Raw genomic sequence first — 21,536 nt, 5'->3', positions numbered from 1 at the left:
TGTAGATTTATGAACGGTTGTGCTCATTTCGCAAAATGATTTGAAAAAAAAAATAATAATAATAAAAAATAGTCAGCCAAGCTAGGCTTAGCTCTGACATGTGCGTATAGCTTTGGCCACAATTTTTTTTTTGAGAGGATGGAACATTTTGATAGATAAATGTTGAGTGAGTATAGGTACCTACGTGCAATTTAAACTGCGAAAAAAGATGAAATTTCAGAAACATAATATGTGGCGAAATTCAATGAAAATCGCATAAAATAGTGTTAAATCATAATACATATTAGTTGAAATCATTGAAAATCACCAAACGGTTCAGGTCGATTCTAAAATTATAACAATCGATTATTTTTTTTTGGGGGGGGGGGGCAATTTGGAATCTGTTGCGAAGACTGATTTTCAGATTTTTTTCTCCTTCTCGAGATTCGAATTCTTTTTGCAGACATGAAATTGATGAGAAATTTTGGCCATTTTGGAAAATTGTCAGAAATTGAAAAATGAACTATGACAGCTCAAAATCAGGTTCTGAGGTTTGGTAGAACATGCTAAACTTGAAATTTAATTCAGTTTTTTAAAACGCCAGAATTCAAGTTGAAAAACTTTGCTTTTTTTTTTAATTGGAAAAATTACAGACTGAGAAGAAACATTTTAATTTAAAAATGTTTCTCAGCTATTTTCAACGGTGATTTATCCAATTTTTTCAACACTCTTCTAAATTTTAGTAGGTAAATTTAATTAATTAAAATGATTTTTTCAACGTTTTTTCCAACATGTTTTTGACACTTAAGTGACTTTTTCATTTGCGTAATTTTCGCCAAATTTTACTTAGAATTTTGTGAGTATTTTTGGTGATTTACAATGCTCTTGCTTGAGTTGGAAGGGGCTTCAATATTGTTGGTATATTTATGAAATTTTTACTCAATTGAGGCTCATAACTGCACGAAATCGAAGGCAAGTTGAAACTATCGATATGGATACTTTTTCGTGTGAATCGAATACCTGTATCCAAAGTACATACCCTACATATTTTATTAAAAATATCCGAGTGTTCAAAAAACAGTTTTTTAAATTTTTTAAATTTTCAAAAATTCGCCAAAATTCTCGAAATTTCAGTAATTTGTACATGCTCTTGATTCGATCTACCTTGGTTTCGTTCAAATCAAAGTGTACCTATACGTTTAAAAGGCTCTCCAGTATGTAATTTCTCAATAAGTAGATAAAATATTTGTAAAAATCAGATAAACTCGAAGTATTCGCAATTGGATCTCCATTTTAATAGTTTTTAAAAGTCTTGTCTTATCATTATGAGCTCCTTCAGATCGGTGTGAATAATGCACAAATAATAACAAAATCACAAAGTTATGTAAATCAAAAAGATAATTTATTCTTCAAACGTAATTCGTAAAATTTATACAGCGATTTACACTTTATGAACATAGCCTTACGAAAATAAATGGTAAGCTAATAGAAATAAATAATCGCGCAATTTTTTCTGTTTTCTATTCATCGAAATATATCAATTATATACAAAAAAAAATCTTCACGCATCTGTAAACCAATCAAATAGATACGTGTAAAAAATTGAAACTGGTTTCGTTGAAAATGTTCATAGGGATTTACTTCCTTTGGTACATTGACTAAGAAAAGAAAAAAAATACATTGTAGCATAAAAAATGAAAGATCGTTATTACGACGCCATGAAAAAATTTCATCGAGATGTGTTACTTTTCAAAAAATAAAAAAATTTCAGAGAGGAGAGGACTCGAACGATTTAAAATTCGTAGACAGAAATATTTGATAGATTTAATAAATTATAGCGTAACGAATAATAATACAATCACACGAACATTTACTAAAATTAAATTTTTGAAATAATTTAAGCACGAAAGAATATACGAGAAAATTGGTGTACTTGTTTTTGTCATCTCCTTTGATTGCCCTGTACCTAGATACGTAATTAGGTATTAATATAAGGTAGTTACATGTCCGTAGTCGTAAATGAAGCGTCGTATCATATGCATACATGAGATAAGTACCTACTTATAAAAGTCATAAAACATAAGTATCACGTATAATCCAAAAAAAAAAAACACAAGTGCCCCGTCAAAATAATTTAAAAGAAAAACACGTAAAGGTCTAATAAGTAATAAATTAAAAAAACCTACAACCGAACAGGAGAACAAACAACAAAACAAAAAACTATATAGTAAACAGGTAGCTTTACGTAGTAGATATTATTGTTACTTGAAAAAGGACGACTCGATTTTACAGAAGTAATGGTTCGTTTGTATTTGTGTTTTGATTATAAAAAGGGAAATGTTTTGTACAATTAGGAAAACCCCTAATATACGAATAAATAGACCATAGACCACCGCGGCGCTGCGGCGTAAAAAGATATTAACACATTACACATATAAATTTGACTACTTGGCAGAGATTATGTACAAAAAGTAACAGAAATAGTAGGTATTAAAAATAAATAAAACAAAAAAAGGGTAACCCCCACTTCACACATAACAGAGGTAAATAGGCGAACAAAGAAAGGAAATAAAATCGCGATTAAACGCGTAATGACTAAAAAAACTTTCACGTTCCATGTTCATAAGACGAATAAGAGACAATCGACCATTCTAGATTTGGGCGAAAGGCGAATTTTTGCAAAAATGTGCTGAAGACGGAGAAGCGCCGACCTCAGCATAAATTTGGTTATAAGGGTCTCCACGGAACGGATAAAAAGTGCGGTTGCGAAGTGGGGGAGTTATCTCAGTAGGCGGTAGCGGCTCCGTGATGATGATTGTGCATCAAATGATGATGATGATTGAGATGATGGTTGAGCGAATGCGCGTGATAATCGGACGCCGATGGCGGCGGCGGCATGTTCGTATACCAATCGGGTAAATTGGTGGCGGGCGGAGGCGGACCGCTGATGCCGAGCGTCGTTATCGAACTCGGCGACTGTATGCTGGTGGTCGATGGTATGCCTCCGGCCGAATTGGTAACCTGAACTGGTTGCGATTCTGTAACGTTTGTCGAGCAAGTCGACGAACTGTTCGAATCTTCGGTGTCGTCGTATCCGACCGGCGACGTTTTTCCGTTTCCGTGTACCTGTAACGTGAAAACGTGAAAAATATAGTAGGACTGTCAAAGACTCGAAGACTCGATAATTATTAGCTTTTACACGAGTAAAGTAATTAAAATTAGTTTAAAGTGGACTCGCATCGAACTTCTGCAGATATGTTCGCCTAGCTGTTCGGGGTGTGGAAAATTAGCGGCCAAAATAAGTGAGGAAATGTCGAGGAATTTCACAAAGTCGAATTTTCAACTCTCAAACTGGGTAGGAGTTGGAGTGTCCTACAGTTTTGAAAATCTCAGATTTTGCTTGCACGAAATTTTTCAAACTTTACAAAGGTAGATCGAAAGATATAGGTACCTTATTTTCGACCTGTCCAATCGATTGGAATCGGTTTCAACCCGTTTTGAGCAGTTCTGGAACCTCCAGCAGATTTTTGAAACTCGAAATTTCCACAAAATTTCACCAAAATGGAGATGGAAAGCTGAAATTTACTCTACACTCCAATTTTAACACCCACCTGAAGACGACTTTAGGTGGGTTCAAGTCATTTTAGAGCCTCCAGCGACTTTTTTGAAAATTACTGGAGCCTCCAGTAGATTTTGAAATTTCCCCAAAATTTTATCAAACTGAGATGGAGAGTCGAAATTCATTCTGCAAACTAATTTCAATACGCTACGAAGTTGACTGCTGGTGGATTTTAAGTCGTTTTGGAGCCTCCAGCGACTTTTTGAAAGGTTGTATGGCATTTTTTTGGAAAATTTAAATTTCCGAAAAGTTGGTGGAAGCTTCAAAACCACTTGAAACCACCATGTAGTCTGCGAAGTAAATTTCAGCTTGCCAACTGCATTTGATAAATCAATGTTGCGGGAATTTCAAGTTTCAAAAATCTACTGGAGGCTCCAGTAATTTAAAAAAAAAATCGCTGGAGGCTCCAGAATGACTTGAACCCACCTGCAGTCGACTAGATTACGTGTTGAAATTGAAGTGCAGAGTGAATTTTCGATGTTCAACACTTTTTGGTGAAATTTTATGAGAACTTCAAGCATTGAAAGAACTGCTGGAGGCTGCAGTAATTTCCAAAAGGTCGCTGGAGGCTTCAAAAAGACTTTAAATCTACCTGTAGTCGACTTCATGGAGTAATGAAATTAGTTTACAAAATAAATTTCGGCTTTCCAACTGCATTTGACAAAATTTGAAGTTTCAAAAATCTGCTGGAGGCTTTAGGAATTTTCAAAAAGTTGCTGGAGGCTCTAAAACGACATGAACCCACCTGTAGTCGACTAGATTATGTGTTGAAATTGGAGTTTAGAGTAAATTTTCGATGTTCAACTCTGTTTGGTGAAATTTTATGGGAATTTCGAGCACTGAAAAATCTGCTGGAAGCTCCAGTAATTTCCAAAAGGTCACTTTAGGCTCCAAAACGAATTGAAATCTACCTGCAGCCGATTTCATAGCACGTTGAAATTAATTTACAGAATGCGTTTCGGTTTTCCAACTGCATTTGACGAAATTTCAAGTTTCCAAAATTTACTGGAGGTTTCGAGAATTTTCAAAAAGTCGCCGGAGGCTCCAGAATGACTTTAATTCTCCAACAATTGACTTGACAGCCAGTTGAAGTTGGAGTGCAGCTCGAATTTCGGATTTCCAACTTTATTTGATAAAATTTTATGGAAATTTCGAGTTTCAAAAATCTGCTGGAGGCTCCAGAACTGCTCAAAACGAGTTGAAACCGTTTCCAATTGATTTGGCATGTCGAAAATAGGGTATATCCCGAATTTCAGCTTTCTTGGTCTATTTGGTAAAATTTTGATTTTTTCCCTCATTTTTGGCCTAAATTGGAAAATTCACCAAAAATCGAAAAACGCACTTTAGGACTTGAAATTTTGACAGGTGATAAATTTTTGCATGATCTTTCGATCTACTTTTGTGAAGTTTGAAAAATTTCGTGCAAGTCCTATGTTGAAACGCAAAATCTGCGATCTCGGCTGACCTGTCAATCAAAATGGCCGCCATTTTGTAAGTAAGGCCAACTTTTTTTTTAGCAAGTTTGCTTTAAAATGTTCCTTAGGATGTCTCCTTTAAGAAAAAAGTTGTCCGGGAGGATCGGCGGGGGGGGCTGCATTTACTCCTATTGTCTTATGCCGGACTATTACGATTACAAAATATCGACGCACCACCCATGAAAATTAATTTTTCGAAAAACAGTTGAAAAAGTATTTTTTTGTAACCCAAAAGAATAACACTTAGGGGTGAACAACTCGAAATTTAAATAAAAAGAAACTTGAACCACCCTAGTGGAGGCTCTAGAACGGCTTAAAACCATATCGAATCGACTCAACGAGTGTAAATTGAAATGTAAAGTAAATTTTAGCTTTCCAATTTCATTTGGTGAGATTTTGTGAAAATTTCAACTTTCAAAAATCTGCCGAGAACTCCAGAACATGCTCAAAGCAGTTCGGAATCGTTTCTAATAGTTTTTTTTTGTGGAGAGGTGGGAGGGAGAGGTGTCCACAATAGAATACATAGCAAATTTCAGCTTCCGAACCCATTTGGTAGAATTTTGGGTTTTCCCTATTGATTTTCAACAATTTCCAAAAATCGATAAAATGCGTTCGAGCACTCAAAATTTTGGCTCGTGATGTATTTTTGCTTTTTCTTTTGATTTAGATTTGTCTAGCTCGAAAATTTTTAAAAATAATCGCCAAATCTGGAAACAAAAGTGCAGACGGTGTACCAAACTTGAAATTTACACGTCAATAGGTACATGAAAAAACAAAATATCTATTGGACGAATGAGTTGCCTATTTCAAGAAATTGAAGGAGTTGATGTAAAATTGATTAAAATGCATTTTCAACAGCGAAACGAAGTGAAGGTGACGTAGAGTTGGGTGAATTTTTAATTTACAGCGATGATTTTTGATTTTTTCAGTCTTTCGGCTTTTGAAAAAAAAACAAAAAAAAGAGCATCATCATCATTTAATTTCCGATTTTGCTTGAGCGAAGTGAAGACTAAAGCTTCAGAAAATATACAATTTGTGAGATGCAAAAAAATCATTTTCGATAAGTTTCAACGCCAAAATTTTATGCCTTTTGACTATTCCATTGAAAAGACATTTTTTATTTTTTGGAGAGAATTTGAAAGTGAAACAACGTTATTTTTGAAGTGAGAATTCAATTTTTCATACTCTCAAACTTTGGTTGGATGAAGGAAAAGAAAAATGATCTAGCCCGAGTGAAGTAAGAGTAAAAACTTTTGAAAAGTTAATATACAAGAGGCTTCCCAACTTTCTCAACTTTTCGCCTAATCTTTCTATAGAGGCAGGGGTGACATATACTCCCCGTTCTACACGCCACTTATGATAATATGTAGATGAAAAGATATCGCATATTTACCTTCATATGTTTTCTTAATGAACTAGGATGGGTATAAGATTTATCACAGCCAGATATCCGACAATTGTAAGGTTTATCCGATGTATGAACGTGGGAATGTTTCTTTCTATCAGAACTATTTGCAAACCTCCTGTCGCATCCTTCGAATTCACATCTGAATGGTTTTTCTCCTGTCAAACAAAAAAAAAAGTAATATTTAGCATTATTATAATCATATCGATTTCATTGTTTTAACTCTATACGTCAAAGTGAACGTCATCTTAAGATACTTTAACTCTCTTATATATGTAGAGTATTTTAAAATATTCATCAAACATTTACACGTACTCGTACAGTAAATAAACATCTTATATAAAACACTACCTATAATGTATCGTTGAGATGGATGAAGAGAAGAAAAAAAATAAAGAAGAATTTGCCTGCAGGATTATTACTACTCGTATATGCTTTGCTTACGCATAACACGTCAATATTGAATAAAAATAAAAACAAAAAAACCTCGTAGACCGCATAGTATAAATACGTTTGTATAACCTCGTCGAGTCGTCGGTATATTGGAAGTACTCGCGGTGAAGGGAGTAAAATAAAAAAAAAAAGAGAAGAAGAAGAAGGCGCTTTTCATTAAATAGAAGTCGGCGAAATTCGAAATGTACATTGTCACGAACAACCTATCAAATACACGCGGCCAGACACCTTGTGATTGCCTTCGGTTAGATGAAACCTTTCGCTGTCTAATTCCACACACGTACGAGTATTTGTATGTCTATGTAGAATATCGGAGTAATACGTACGTCGTCGTCGTTTATTTTCTCTCTTTCTCACTCGCTCTCATACTTATATACTCGTATAGCTTGATTCTGTGGAGACCCCGATCTACTCCACACACCGAGAGAGATGAGACGAGGCTGTCTTATATGCGTGTAAACGAGTCCACACGACGAGCTAGTATACCTGAGAAAGATTTTTTACAAAAGCCCGAGATAGGTTATCATTTACGTTATGTACGCTTGAATTAAAAAGTCGCTTATTTTCACATATCGAAATTGTAGACAGTTCATTATAATACTAGTCACACAAAAGGACGCGTTTTACGCTTTTTTTTCCCATTTTATTTACCGAAATTCCTCGAATAGTACCACATTTCTCGAAGGGTATTATTTTTAAAATGATTTTTACGCTTAATTACATTCGCGTCCGTTTGATGATTAACCTTCCAAGTTGGCGTCCGAGTTGGACGTTGGTTTAGGTTCAGGTATTGATCAAATACTCGCCATTCGAATGTGAACGAAAACGTGATATGAGAGTTACAAGGTAAACTAATTTAATGTATTGACTGAACTCGATTGTACCTTTGAAAATATCCTGTCTTCTTTTGAAATGGTACAAGAAGCAAGGTTTTTTCTTATTTTGCCTTTTGTTGTCATTTTTAAAAAAAAGAATGGAGAACAATGGGAAGGGTAAGAGATAATTCTATGAACGTAGTTTTGATTGTGGTCTCCTAACAATTAATTTTTTTTGTAGGAATTGTTTATTCATTCTGGTATTTCATTCTTTCATCTCATTTGTAACGATTTGCTAATATTCTGTTGATTTTAAAATTTGGAGTAGTTTTCTAGTTACATTTCGGAATGATTTTAGAATCATTTTGATGCTTTACTGGTGATATTAAAGAATTTACAAATCAAGATTTGAAGACACAATGCGCAATATTACACAATATTTCTGCATTAGGTACGTATTTCATAAGTTTATCAAATTTTTAAAATTTTTATACGCCAATAAAATTTGATTTTTTTATATTTTTGGCTTAAATTTGATATTTTGAAATTTGAAATTTACTATAAATCGAAAAATGTTAAGCATCTTAAATGGTTTGTGATGTATTTTTGCATGATTAGAGTTGGCTTTGTCTAGTTTGAAAATTGATTATTTTCCACTTAGGAATATCTACTAGAAATCGACACGCCATGCTGTATTTTCGTAATTTCTCGATTTTATTTTCAAAATTGGTAGCTATGCTTGAATAAGGGTCGTTAAAAGTGGTTGCATCAAAAAAAAAATTTAAAAAAATTACGGAATATTTGAGCTCAGCACCCTCAAAAACATAATGAAGTCTACTGAAAGATGACCTTCAAATTCTTTCTATCATGCTAAGGAACGTTTCATTAGGGGGGAGGGGCAGAAGAAAAAACAATATTACAATTTAGCAATATTCGAACCGAATTTAATGATAATCATTTTGCGGCTTTATTTTTACATTTTTTAGGGGCTTTCGGAAAAAAAGATCTACTCTGGACTATCTTTTCAGTCTTACACAGGAAATCAATACTGCCTTTCAAAATAAAGAATTTGTACTCTCAGTCTTCTTTGATCTTGAAAAAGCTTTTGACAAAGCATGGAGATACAGCTAATACTTCAAAAAATACATTCTATAGGAATTCGGGGGCATTTAGCTTACTTGATTCAAAACTTTTTATCAAATCGTACCTTTAGAGTCAGAATTGAAAATACATATTCTGAACTTTTTGATATTGAAAATAGAGTCCCTCAAGGCTCTGTGCTTAGCACCATCCTATTTATACTCCTAATTGATGATATCTGTAGTATTATTCCCCAACCTCTTTCCTTAAGAATTTTTGCAGATGATACAAACATTTCAATACGCTCAAATAACATCAAACTAGCCTCAGAAATGATCCAAAAACCTCTCAATTGTATCGAAAAATGGGCTGAATCAAATGGACTAACATTTTCTGAATCTAAAACTCACTGTATACTTTTTACTAAGAGAAATAAAACTTACCCAGAACCTATCCTTGAATTCAAATGACATCCTTTAGTTTTTAAACCAACCACCAAATTCCTCAGACTTACTTTTGATAAAAAACTTACTTGGACTCCTCATTTTCTCAACATAAAAGCTACGTCTAAATTCACTTAAAATTGTTAAAAATCCAAAGTATAACCCATCACGCCAACTATTACTCCACTTGTATAAAGCTCTGATACGTAGTAAAATTGAATAAGGAAGTCCATGCTTTATAAAACTCTCATAAAACTACATACTAACATTTTCAAAACTGTTCAAAATTTCTCCTTGCGCATCTGCATAGGTGCTGTCTATTCGTCTCCAATTAATAGCATTTATTGTGAAGCTGCAGAGCTTCCTCTGATATTTTAGGAAAATTCTCATGACAAACAAATTCTCAACAACTGTTGCAAATAATCCACCTCACCATCTTCAAAAATCAGTCAATGTCTACAGCTCTCAGCATTTCCTCCATACTTCAGGTCCAATCCCAGAATTTATCAAAAATATGAACAACCTACAAATTGACTTAGAAAACCTAATTCATAAACCAATATCTTATCGCCCTTGGTCTCTCAAACCTATACAGATGGAATTCTACTTAAGAAACTACCCAAAACATGATCACTCCCCATTATTAATCAAGAGTCATTACTTAGAACTGTTATCAAACTATACAGAATATAACTTATGCTTCACAGATGGTTTAAAAATTTCTAACATTCATACTGCTTAGTGCTTATGCTTACTCGATTAATGACAAAGTTCTCAGTTTCAAAATTCACAACTGTACCTCAATTTTTACTGCTGAACTCACTGCAATAAAACATTGCCTAATAAATATAATTTCCATTCAATCAGAAAATAAAAAATTCTTAATCCAAAGTGACTCACTAAGTTCACTGCTATCCATTCGAAACATTTTTTCTGACCATCCCATAGTCCAAGACATACATAAGTCCCTTTCTAACCTCCAAAATTATGATTACTCAATTAACTTCATGTATGTTCCCAGCCACATGGGTATCACTGGAAACGAAACTGTTGATAGATTAGCAAAAACAGCCGCTGCCCCCTCCCCTCTTACCTCTCTCACTCCTGATGATATTAAATCTCTGATCACTCGCAACACATTTACCAACTGGCAGAACTTTTGGTCACAGCAAACTTCAAACAAACTCTTCCAACATAAAAAAACAACCCTCCCCTGGAAAAATCTAGGCCACCTGAACAGAAAAGAAGAAATCCTTATTACTAGACTAAGAATAGGCCACACAAAAATTACTCATAACCACTTATACCAAAAAGAACCAAAAACCCCCATGCCAATTTTGCAGAAACAAACCCACATCCATTCAACACATACTTTTCAACTGTCCCCAACTAAAACAAAACATACTTACACTACAGATAAAATAAAACCCACCTTTCCCTGACGAACCCCCTGAAATACAAAAATTCATCTCCCTAATAAAAAACATCAACCTCACAAACCAAATCTAACCCCCTCCCCTTTACGGGTGTAATAATCTTGTAATTATAAACACCAGGGAAAAAAACATTTTTCACGAAGTGGGCAAATGTGTCTTAAGAAGGGGGAGGGGGTGTTGAAAGATCTTATTTTATTAGCTTTCATTTTTGAAGTTGAAATTCGCGAGTTTCAAATTTTGAATGAGTAGGTAAATTATACCTAGGTATAAAATTTCTCCTTATTTTAATCATTTTCAAAACCTCGAAAACATATTTACTCAAAATCCAACCATTTTTGAAATAAATGAACGTGCAATTAAGTCGAGGTTTCGGAAAAGGAATTTGGCTAAAATCGAAGCCCCGGATTTGATTTTTGATTTGAGCTAATGTGGGATAAAGTTCATTGGTAACACATTATAACAATATCGATTGAGAGGACGAAATTAAATTGATCGAAATGGAAAAATTAATAATAATCAAACTCCAGAAAAATACCGCGTCGAAAAATAATTATTCGTCAACGATGAATTTGTAAAATTCGTTTCTAGAACGTGATCATGATCAGTGGTTTCACACGTTGCGATAAACGATAAACGGTAATCTCGGCGTTGAAATTCGCCTTCAACGTAACAGAGAACGCAACCCGCCGAGTGATATGTTAATAAAATTGCCTACTCGGTTCGCCGTAAATACGCTAAAATACGAGTACGATGTCGGCCGCGTTTCGAAGATGCTGCGAGTGGTATTACGAGTTCGAGGTGACTGTTGGAGGTAAAATTGGTGTGTTTACGTGGTTATAAGATTGTAAGACGACAAGACGACAGTGTTGTTACGATTACCGTAATGAGAAAGCAACAATACGACGAAGTGAGGAGAAGAAGAGAGCGGAGCAGTGCGAGTTTTATATTATAATATGCGCGTATACATTTATTTATACGAGTATAGTATGCCACAAAAATATGTAAATATTAATAATATACGAGCTCGACTCGGCAGCAGCTTTGCTCAACAAACTAGTCATACGAGTAGGCCATTTTTTCGCGAAGGCGTGGCTAATAAGATGGAAAAATGTCACGAAATAAATGTGAAATCCAATTATTCGTGCGTATAATGTATTTACGAACGTATTGCAGCAGGTACGAGTACAGGTACATGATACCGTACGCATTCGAGCGAGAAGAGCGGAAAATGAGCAGAAGTGGGCGAGGGAGGGTTATACCAGGTGTCATTATGCTTGTACGAGTATAATGTGTACGCCTATAAAATGCGTATGCGTATGCGTATACGTAAATGAAATGCCGTAAGAATTAATTAAAACTCGCCGCGTACGTGCTGAAGAAATTATTATTATTCGTTCGTGTAATCCGCGCGGAATTAGAGTACATGGGTTTGGGTAAGTATATACCGTTGCCATGGCCCGTACGTACGATACGTACTATACAAAGTATATAGATGAATTCATTAGAGTATACGAGTACTATGAATATCGAACCAATTACCTTCGAGTTAGAAACGTTTAATTGGACGAATTAGACAAGTTGGATATGCTCGACATAAATACACGTATAAAAAACATCTACCCAGTCAATGTCCGTCTGACATCCCGCCATCATCGCCATAGCAGAAGGAAGTTGAAACGCGTTAATTTGTACAGGTTTTTTGAACGTGGATACGAAGCACACAGCACTACAACAATCATACCCTACCTAGTATACCTACTACACAGTCGTTTATATAACTTTTTACTTATATAGTTTTTTTTTCGGCTACGCAGGAAGCAATAACTAAAGCGAGATGAAAATTGTCCAATTGAGATTCGGGTGTCGTGTCGTGTCGTGTTAATTTAATTATACGGCTATTAAGAAATTACTGTAGAAGGACCACCTACTAGCTCGGGGTGTTGTAAACAATTAGTCGCCAGTAGTTCGTCTTCTTTGTGCTGGACTGCTGGACGAATTTCGTGGACGGAAATTTATTGTTTTTTTACCAGTCTGACGTATTGTTTGTAATTTTCTGATACAAAGTAAAATTAGCGGTATCTTTTATACCTATATATATATATTTTTTTGTTATTCCGAATGGAGAATAATTTTTTACCTTTTTTTATTGTTTTAGGTGTGGTGGAGTATAATCGTTGCTGCGGTAAGTGAGCATTGATTTATGTTGACTCGTGTGTGTTTAATTTTTTTTATACAACTAGCGATGGTATCAGAAAGATGACAGAAAATCATTTTAAAGGCGTGATATCGAATTACTTGGAGGTTGATAATGAATTTCCTCGAAGGTTCTTTCGAGTGTTTTATTTTATTATTTTTTTTTTTTCGGAACTTCCAACTTATGATTTTTTTTTCTTCTTAAGAATGTGGCTCCATTTGCATCTCTTCGTGAACGACTTTAAAAAATCAAAAAATATACATAGTCAACATTTTGAGCGTCAAATTGTAGGTATACACATTTCGAAAATTGGCAAAAATGGACAACAAATTGGTATTACCAAGTTCCAAAAAATATTCGCCGAGTTTCAGAAGTGATAGCTCGATATTCGAGAAGAAAATATTTTCAAGCCTAGAATTTCAGCAAAACCCTAAAAGTGGTCTTGGATTTTGACAGAAAGAACTAGACCGATGACGCATAATCTCAAATTTCATTTTTTGGAGTTGAACCATATTTTCCAAAATCGCCTGGATAAAGTCTAGAGCGAAAAAACCACGAGATTATTTTTAAAATTTCTCTTTTTAGAGAGTTTATAATTATCTTCTCTATTAGGTATACTTTACGGGGTTAAAAAAATATGCAGGATGTCTTTCAACTCAAAATGAAAAATTTCCACTTAATTTGATCAAAATTATTCACCTTTTTTTTTTTTCGTGATCCGAATGCTATAGGACTGTTTGACAATTTTACCAAAAATTGACATTTCTTAAATAGGTACCTTTATTTTGTCAACAATTATTGCTTTTTAACAACTTTTCCAAAAATTGGCACTTTTCAACTTGGGAAAATTTGGCAAAAAAAAAAACAAAACCTTAAGTAGGTAAACACGTTTGGCAAAAAAAACAAAACCGATTGTTTGGCAATTTTGAAACAAAAAGAGGTCTTTTTAAACAAGTGATGAGGCGAAAATCAATCATATTTGCATGTTTTGGATGAGAGGGGTTACAAAAAATTATGGACTTACAATTAGTATCAAGAATTGGCATGCCCCCAAAAAAGAAGTAACAGAAAAAGGCCTGAATAGGTAGATGCCTTATTATAGGTACCTAAAAAATTGGTCATTTTTTTCCAAATTGTTCTAGGAGTCTGATTTTTGGATATGTTGCGAAAATTTTGATTTCCTATCGATTGGTTTGTAGTTTAACTCTTTTGGTCTTTTTCTCCCCCTATGCTTCCTCCCAAAAATTTGGACATCCCCAAATATTGACCCAAGGTCATTATTCCCACTCAAACCCTTTAATTCGTACGTCAAACTAAGCCTAAATAATACCAAATTTGAGGGAATTTCGTTAACATCCCCATTTCACTAACAATAAGATGATTCTATGTTCCAGCGAAAAAAATATAAGTATACTTATCAGATATGCGATCGAAATATCGATGGAAATGGATTCCTGGGGATCCCAAAAGGGATTTTGTGATTAATCCCACCCCCGATTCTGGAATCACGATAGGATGTAAATAATAGCCCTATTTTTCCTTTGTCTTAAGGAAAATCAGGCTTAAAAAACTATACAAGGGTGAGAGAGGATTTGGCAGTTATTGGGAGTTTTGCAAAAATTAAAAATTATGTAGACGTGAAAACATGAAATACGCGAGTTTTTTACTTCTAGAATTCATTTCCGATGTAATTTCCGACTGAAAAATAGACCCTCGTGATTTAGGGGGGAGGAGACAAAAACCAAATTATTTCAATGTTGGCGAGTGAAGTAGGTACATGTTGTATTCAACGTTGCTGATTTCGCGTCAAACATGTTCAAGAGAGAGAGGATCCAACCTACCTTTATAAATTTGATTACAATTACGAGTATAGCCAATAATTTATGCACAGGCACAGTGCATACATATCTTGGATCAATTCTACCTGTACTATCGTAGTGCGTTTGTGGTACGTGTGTTTTACATAGGTATTATACTGTACAGTATATGTAACTTGGTACATATCTCTAATATTTTTGATTGATTAACTGAGAGTTGGAAATGCGATTAGAATTTCGATCGGGGCGTGTCTTAATTAACGGTATACAATGACTGTACAATTTTTCAAGTTTTGACATGCGATATTTCGCCTGATTAACCTTTCACGTGTTTATCGATCTATTCGGTTTTATATTACTTACGATATAATAGATAGATGTAGGAGAAAGAGAGAGAGCCTTCACGTTTGCTCGTTTGATAATAGTTCGATATAGGTACTATAAGTCATCGCTATTGTTGCGGGAAGTTATTAAATATATTTAGATACCGTATACTATAATATCCTAACCCAGATCTACCCCCGTCCTTCCAGCTCTGCGTATTTATGTACTATTTACAAAAATGAAAGAGAAGATTAGAAGAAGACGTGCTAAGAGGTTTTTAAAATTGCGTGTTGCATATACTCGAACGTTGAAGGAGAAATTTTATGAAAGTGCTGTTTTTCTAACGAGTATCAGTACCTAAAATATAGGTTTGCTTCTGTATACCTACTTCACATCTTTCACCACTTCACCACTCTGTCTACAAAGAGGATATATGTATCTATGTATATAGCCGTAGCCAGAGGAAAAATATAATAATTTAACTAAACTTGATTCAATTATATCGGTGTGTCGAAGTGGCAGTCGGAGAACAGAGCATTTCCTTTCCTTCGTCGAATCGTACACTAATTTCATACATATCGACTGAAAATTACAACGATGCGTGTCATTTCATATTTTTTTAATCCGGCCGACGACGCGACGTAATATATTTCACACATTCGATGGAAATATACCTTTACCTACGATAAAAATGTACCTAGGTATCCGTGTAACACATGTGCGGTTTAAGATAAAAATTCATCGAGAACTAATAACCACAGCTAACTACGCAGCGCAGCACCAGGTGAACAATCGAATATAGATGTATTTTTCCGCATTTCGAATTGTAGGTAGGTATACTGTGGAAAAAATAGATTGGTTTATTAAACGCGTTCTCGATAGTGACGGTGAAAAATTCGATAAATTTGTAACGCAATAAGTACATCTGTTAAAGAGTCGTATTCCGGTAAAGATCTTGAACGGTTTGATAAGCGAATCACTCGACGAACAATAGAATCGTATAATAAGATTACGGTTTTAGAAGTTTTTTTTTTCATTTCTTTTTCGTTTTGTCTCTTTCTTATTAGATGTATGCGTTATCCCGATGAAGAGATGATAATATTTCAGATACCTTTATGTACATATAGGTGCTTTTAGACTCTAGGTGGTTTTTACACGATGATACTTAATCTCATTTGAGCACTAACAAAAGAGATATAATTTCCATTGATGGAAACATTTTTGAGTCAGATAAGATAAAGCTAAATCGAAAGAGCATGCAAAGTACATATGTCTTAAGCCAAAATTTAAGATGCTAATGCATTTTTTGATTTTTGGAAAATTTTTTTAAATCAAAAATATTAACATATTAAATATTTTGAGCACTTCTGCGCTTACAGTGAAATTTTTGAAAAGGGTCGTTCCACGTCAATTGGACTAAGAAGTGGTAGGGGGGTTCGGCGATTTTTTTGAAAATTTTCCTGTGGAAAGACCTACCGAAGGAATGACCAATGGCGCAAATCGCAGCCCTCTAGCCCATTTTTAAAGGCAGCCAGGGGGTGTCAAAGTTTTCAGTGAACCAAAAATATCATCTATTTCAGAAGTGGATTACTCGATAACCGCGATACCTACCAAAATGGAACATTTTCCCATAGTTAGGGGTTTTGAAAGGCTTTTTGGTGATATCATAAAAATCAGCGTTGCCAGTTTTTTTCGTACAAAAAATTAGCTCAAAAAGTTTGGAAACGTAGTTTTCATATCGTTGCGACTCTTAGAAATTTTGAAAAAAATATATAACAGACAACTTTTCATGCTGAACAACATATTAAAAAATTGGGATGGTAACATGTTGCAAAGTTGATTTAAAAAAATTTCAAGTTATTTGCGAAAAAATGTGATTTTTTTATTTAAAACATGAAAAAAAGTTTTGATAAGTGAAGTTGACCCATTTGACACCTATTTTTACGTATCTGTTGAAAAAGTTGAAAAACCCCCTTTCACTCGATGAAATGAACTCCTCACAAAAAAATCAAAATTCAAAAAAATTCAAAAAATGAATGAATTTTTATTTTTTTGTTGTGAGTGTAATTTTCATCAACTTTTTTCATGAAATACGTCAGAAAGAGGGCAAAATAAGACAACTGAATAAATTGAAACTTCTTTTGATGTTTGAAATTGAAAATTGAATTTCGAATTTTGATTTTTTGAGGAGTTCATTTCATCGAGTGAAAGGTTTTTTTTTCGTAAGTATCCAAAATTGAAATAATATTTTCTAAATTTTCACCACTTTTCAGTCAGACATTACTACTTTTTCACTACATTCACTACCTGTTAGATACCCTGTGTAGTGCTTAGATTGTTTTGATAGCACTTGTTGAAATTCTAGGATTTCCGAAAAACCGCTGTGCAGGCTTTAGAACTGCTCAAAACTGGTTGAAACCATTTTAAAACAATTTGTGGAGGTCAATTTTCTGATTTCTGGGGCAATTTTGTAAAATTTTGATTTTGAGAATTTTTGGCGTTTGATTTTTTTTTAAATTCAAAACGAAAAAACAGCTTTTAGGGTACTTAGTGTGCATTAATAGTTTATGTTATATGCACGCAACAATACGCGTGTGGGGTGCTCATTTAATTAATTGTATTAGGTAATGGCTTTTATTATTATAAGTACCTACCTAAGTATTAATTTTCCCCCTAGTAATTTTTTGATAATCATCATTAGTAGGTAATGAAAAAGAACGAGAATAATCTTGACCGTCCTATCCTAATCATATCAAAAAAATTAAAATGGAAATCAGATGAGATATATTTGTGTGAGTGCTAAAAAGTGAAAATCACCTATATCTGTGATGTCTACGTTACAAATCAAAATATTTCTTAATTAATTCAAAAACTTATCAAAATTTTTTGGACCCCCCCCCTCCCAAAAAACCGCAAGCTTAGTGCATCATCTCGGAACTTTGAAAAAAAAATACGAGTAAAATAAACATTCGTCCAATTCAGCACCTCGTGGATAACTGATGATGGCAAATTCCCTATAGGATGAGACCATTCATAGACTAGTATATCTACAGTAAAGATAACGTGAACGTAATAGGCAACTATAAATTGAATCGACCAACTTGACAGGAAATGAAAACGCGGTTCGGCACTGCGGCCGCCGTCGTGGTTTCCATTATGGTCGCTTACATAACATTTACACTTGATACGAGTGTAATAGGAGCATATTAGCGCAAACTCTCGAGTACAGAATGATAATGAAAAAACGGTCGGACTCGCGACGCGAATCGTATTGTAAAATTTCCATCCTTTGCGCCCTTTCGCATTCGCGGTATTGACAAGGTCTCTCATTGGTACATCCCCACCGATTTAAGGGTATATTTCGCGCCGAAGCAGGGCGAACGCTATCATATACTTAGTTCGGGTTCGGGTTCGCGAACAAACATACAAAAATATACTGACGCGAGTATGCTACACTCATACACTGCAAACGAGCGATCGAGTATAAAATGATAAAAAGGCTATTTTAAAATATTCATCGCAGTTTAACGCGACTCGTACGAAAGGTACCGGTTCCGCCTCTAATGCTATTGTACGAATTGATACTCTACGAGTAGGTATCTTTTTGTATAGTGATGCTAACCACTTCACCTAACACACCTCGTACTTCACCTCGCCATCGTATTTCCACATATTATAACACCATTCGCCGTGCAGTAGCCCATGCCCGCGCGTACAAAAAAGCCACCAAAAGAGCATCGTCGTTGTGCTAATTCCACTCGAAGAGATTCATTGTAAGGCGACGAATATTTACCATACACTAAAATATACACACTACACATCGCAATCGCATGGTCTACGGATGAGCAGGAGCACGATTTGGCCGAAGGGATCGCGTCGTCGTCGACTCGATCGCCTCAATGTTATTTCGTACATCGTTGACCAATAAATAGGGTGCTGTCGAGTATAAACCATAACTAACAACGAATTTGACCCCCGAGTGAATGGCGAAAAATTTCACGCTAATGCTCCGTTTATTGCCGAGCATTCGTCCGTCCTCTCGAGTAACTTATTATAATATCTGCTTGGTTTTGTATGTATGTACATACGCGTATTATTAACTGTTACTGCGCGTAATACGCCATGAAAACCCCTCGCACATCCAATGAGCGTGTAATAAACTTGGATATACCCCGAAGATGAATATTATATACTAATTTGGCATATATTTGATTTTGCTGCAGTGTGCTTGCTTGTAGTGATAACGCACCATTCTTCAAATCTGAATCAGACCTATTCAGGTATGGTATGATTCAAGCAAGTATCTCCTATTGAATGTGATTAGGTCTAAATAGATCTGATCGATCAAAACTTAGATTTGACCTGACGTCTTATCAGGTTAATTTAGATCCAGGAAATTTCCAGATCTGATCATAAGTATAGACTCGTATTTGATCAAATCCAATCATTTTCCGTTGAAAGATCTGTATTGACTCGATCAGATCCGAACATTTCCTGGATCCTAACTGATAAGACTTGATCAGTCCCAATAAGGGAGACCTTGATAGGATCTAACAAAATCTGAATATCTACATCTGATGAGGCTAGATTGATCAAGGCTAGATCAGGTTTGATTAATCAGACCAGATCAGAGATCTGTACATTTTCTGGATGCAATTATTACATCTGCTTGATCCTGATTAGATTCTGTATATGATGCCTAATTAAATCAGTCCGGATCTTTTTTTTTTTTTTTGAATAAAAATATCTACCCTTATAGTCCGACATATGACAATAGGAGTAATTGCACCCCCCCCCCTCGCCAATCTTCCGGGACAACATTTCTCTTAAAGGGGATATCCTAAGGAACATTTTAAAATCCAATTTAGACCAAAAATGAGGGAAAAAATCAAAATTTTACCAAATTGACCAAGAAAGCTGAAATTTGGGATATACCATATTTTCGACATGCCAAATCGATTGGAGACGGTTTCAACCAGTTTTGAGCAGTTCTGGAGCCTCCAGCAGATTTTTGAAACTCGAAATTCCAAATTCCATCAAATTGGAGTTTATTTATTCTAAAAACTAATTCCAATACGCTACGATGTACTGCAGGTAAATTTCAAGTCGTTTTGGAGCCTCCAGCGACTTTTTGAAAATTCCTAAAGCCTACAGCAGATTTTTGAAACTTTAAATTTTCACAAAATTTCATCAAATGGAGATGGAAAGCTAAAATTTACTCTACACTCCAATTTTAACACCCTCTGAAGACTACTTCAGGTGGGTTCAAGTCATTTTAGAGCCTCCAGCGACTTTTTTAAAAATTACTGGAGCCTCCAGTAGATTTTTGAAATTTGAAATTTCCCCAAAATTTCATCAAACTGACATGGAGAGTCGAAATTCATTCTGCAAACTGATTTCAATACGCTACGAAATTGACTGCTGGTGGATTTCAAGTCTTTTTAGAGCCTCCAGCGACTTTTTGAAAGGTTGTATAGCGTTTTTTTGGAAAATTGAAACTTCCTAAAAGTAGCTATAGAAGCTTCAAAACTATTTGAAACCATCATGTAGTCTGCGAAGTAAATTTCAGCTTGCCAACTCCATTTGATAAATTAATGTTGCAGGAATTTCAGGTTTCAAAAATCTGCTGGAGGCTCTAGTAATTTTCAAAAAGTCGCTGGAGGCTCCAAAACGACTTAAAGACTAGGTACCTGTAGCTGACTTCGTAGCGTATTGAAATTAGTTTTCAGAATAAATTTCGGGTTACCATCTCCATTTGATGAAATTTTGTGTGAATTCCGAGTTTCAAAAATCTGCTGGAGGCTCCAGATCTGCTCAAAATGAGTTGAAACCGTTTCCAATTGATTTGACATGTCGAAAATAGGGTATATCCCAAATTTCAGCTTTCTTGGTCAATTTGGTAAAATTTTGATTTTTTCCCTCATTTTTGGTCTAAATTGGATTTTCAAAAATTCACCAAAAATCGAAAAACGCACTTTAGCACTTGAAATTTTGATAGGTGATAAATTTTTGCATGATCTTTCGATCTACCTTTGTAAGGTTTGAAAAATTTCGTGCAAGTCCTATGTTGAAACGCAAAATCTGCGATTTCGGCTGACCTGTCAATCAAAATGTCCGCCATTTTGTAAGTAAGGCCAATTTTTTTTGGGGAAAGTTTGCTTTAAAATGTTCCTTAGGATGTCCCCTTTAAGAAAAAAGTTATCCCGGATGATCGGTGGGGGGGGGGTGCAATTACTCCTATTGTCATATGCCAGACTATTATTTACCTAATTCGATCTGAGTTGATCTGATCAAACCTGACTGGATCCCATCATTTTCCTCTGAATTTTTTTGTTTTAGAGTTCATTAGTTCATTAAAACAATAACACTTTCGAAATGTCTATTTTTTCCCCTAAAATATGGTCCATAATCTTCTCTTAATTTTAAGCCGATTTCAAAAATGTGAAAACACATTTTCCGAACTACTTGTAGTAGAGTCTGAAGTCGAAGGGTTGAC

The 21,536-nt window shown here is 34.8% G+C and overlaps 2 protein-coding genes across 2 annotated transcripts in view; one reads left to right on the top strand and one right to left on the bottom strand.

Moving 5' to 3' along the window:
* Positions 1-1,359: 1,359 nt before the first annotated feature.
* opa (odd paired) overlaps positions 1,360-21,536 on the bottom strand; it is a 112,631-nt gene continuing 92,454 nt past the window's right edge. The window contains exons 2-3 of the mRNA XM_065347709.1: positions 6,467-6,636; positions 1,360-3,105 (exon numbers count right to left, since the gene is read on the bottom strand). Of these exons, the coding sequence (XP_065203781.1) occupies positions 2,764-3,105; positions 6,467-6,636 (512 nt within the window). The 3' untranslated portion in view covers positions 1,360-2,763. The remainder of the gene's footprint in view (positions 3,106-6,466; positions 6,637-21,536) is intronic.
* The window catches only part of LOC135833893 (ARL14 effector protein-like), a 216,828-nt gene continuing 208,150 nt past the window's right edge, over positions 12,859-21,536 (top strand). Inside the window, exon 1 of the mRNA XM_065347710.1 lies at positions 12,859-12,887. The gene's annotated coding sequence lies outside the window, so the exon portion shown is untranslated. The remainder of the gene's footprint in view (positions 12,888-21,536) is intronic.

This window comes from Planococcus citri, chromosome 2 (genome assembly GCF_950023065.1).
Source record: "Planococcus citri chromosome 2, ihPlaCitr1.1, whole genome shotgun sequence".
Taxonomy (NCBI): domain Eukaryota; kingdom Metazoa; phylum Arthropoda; class Insecta; order Hemiptera; family Pseudococcidae; genus Planococcus; species Planococcus citri.
This window is presented reverse-complemented; position numbering and strand designations above follow the sequence as displayed.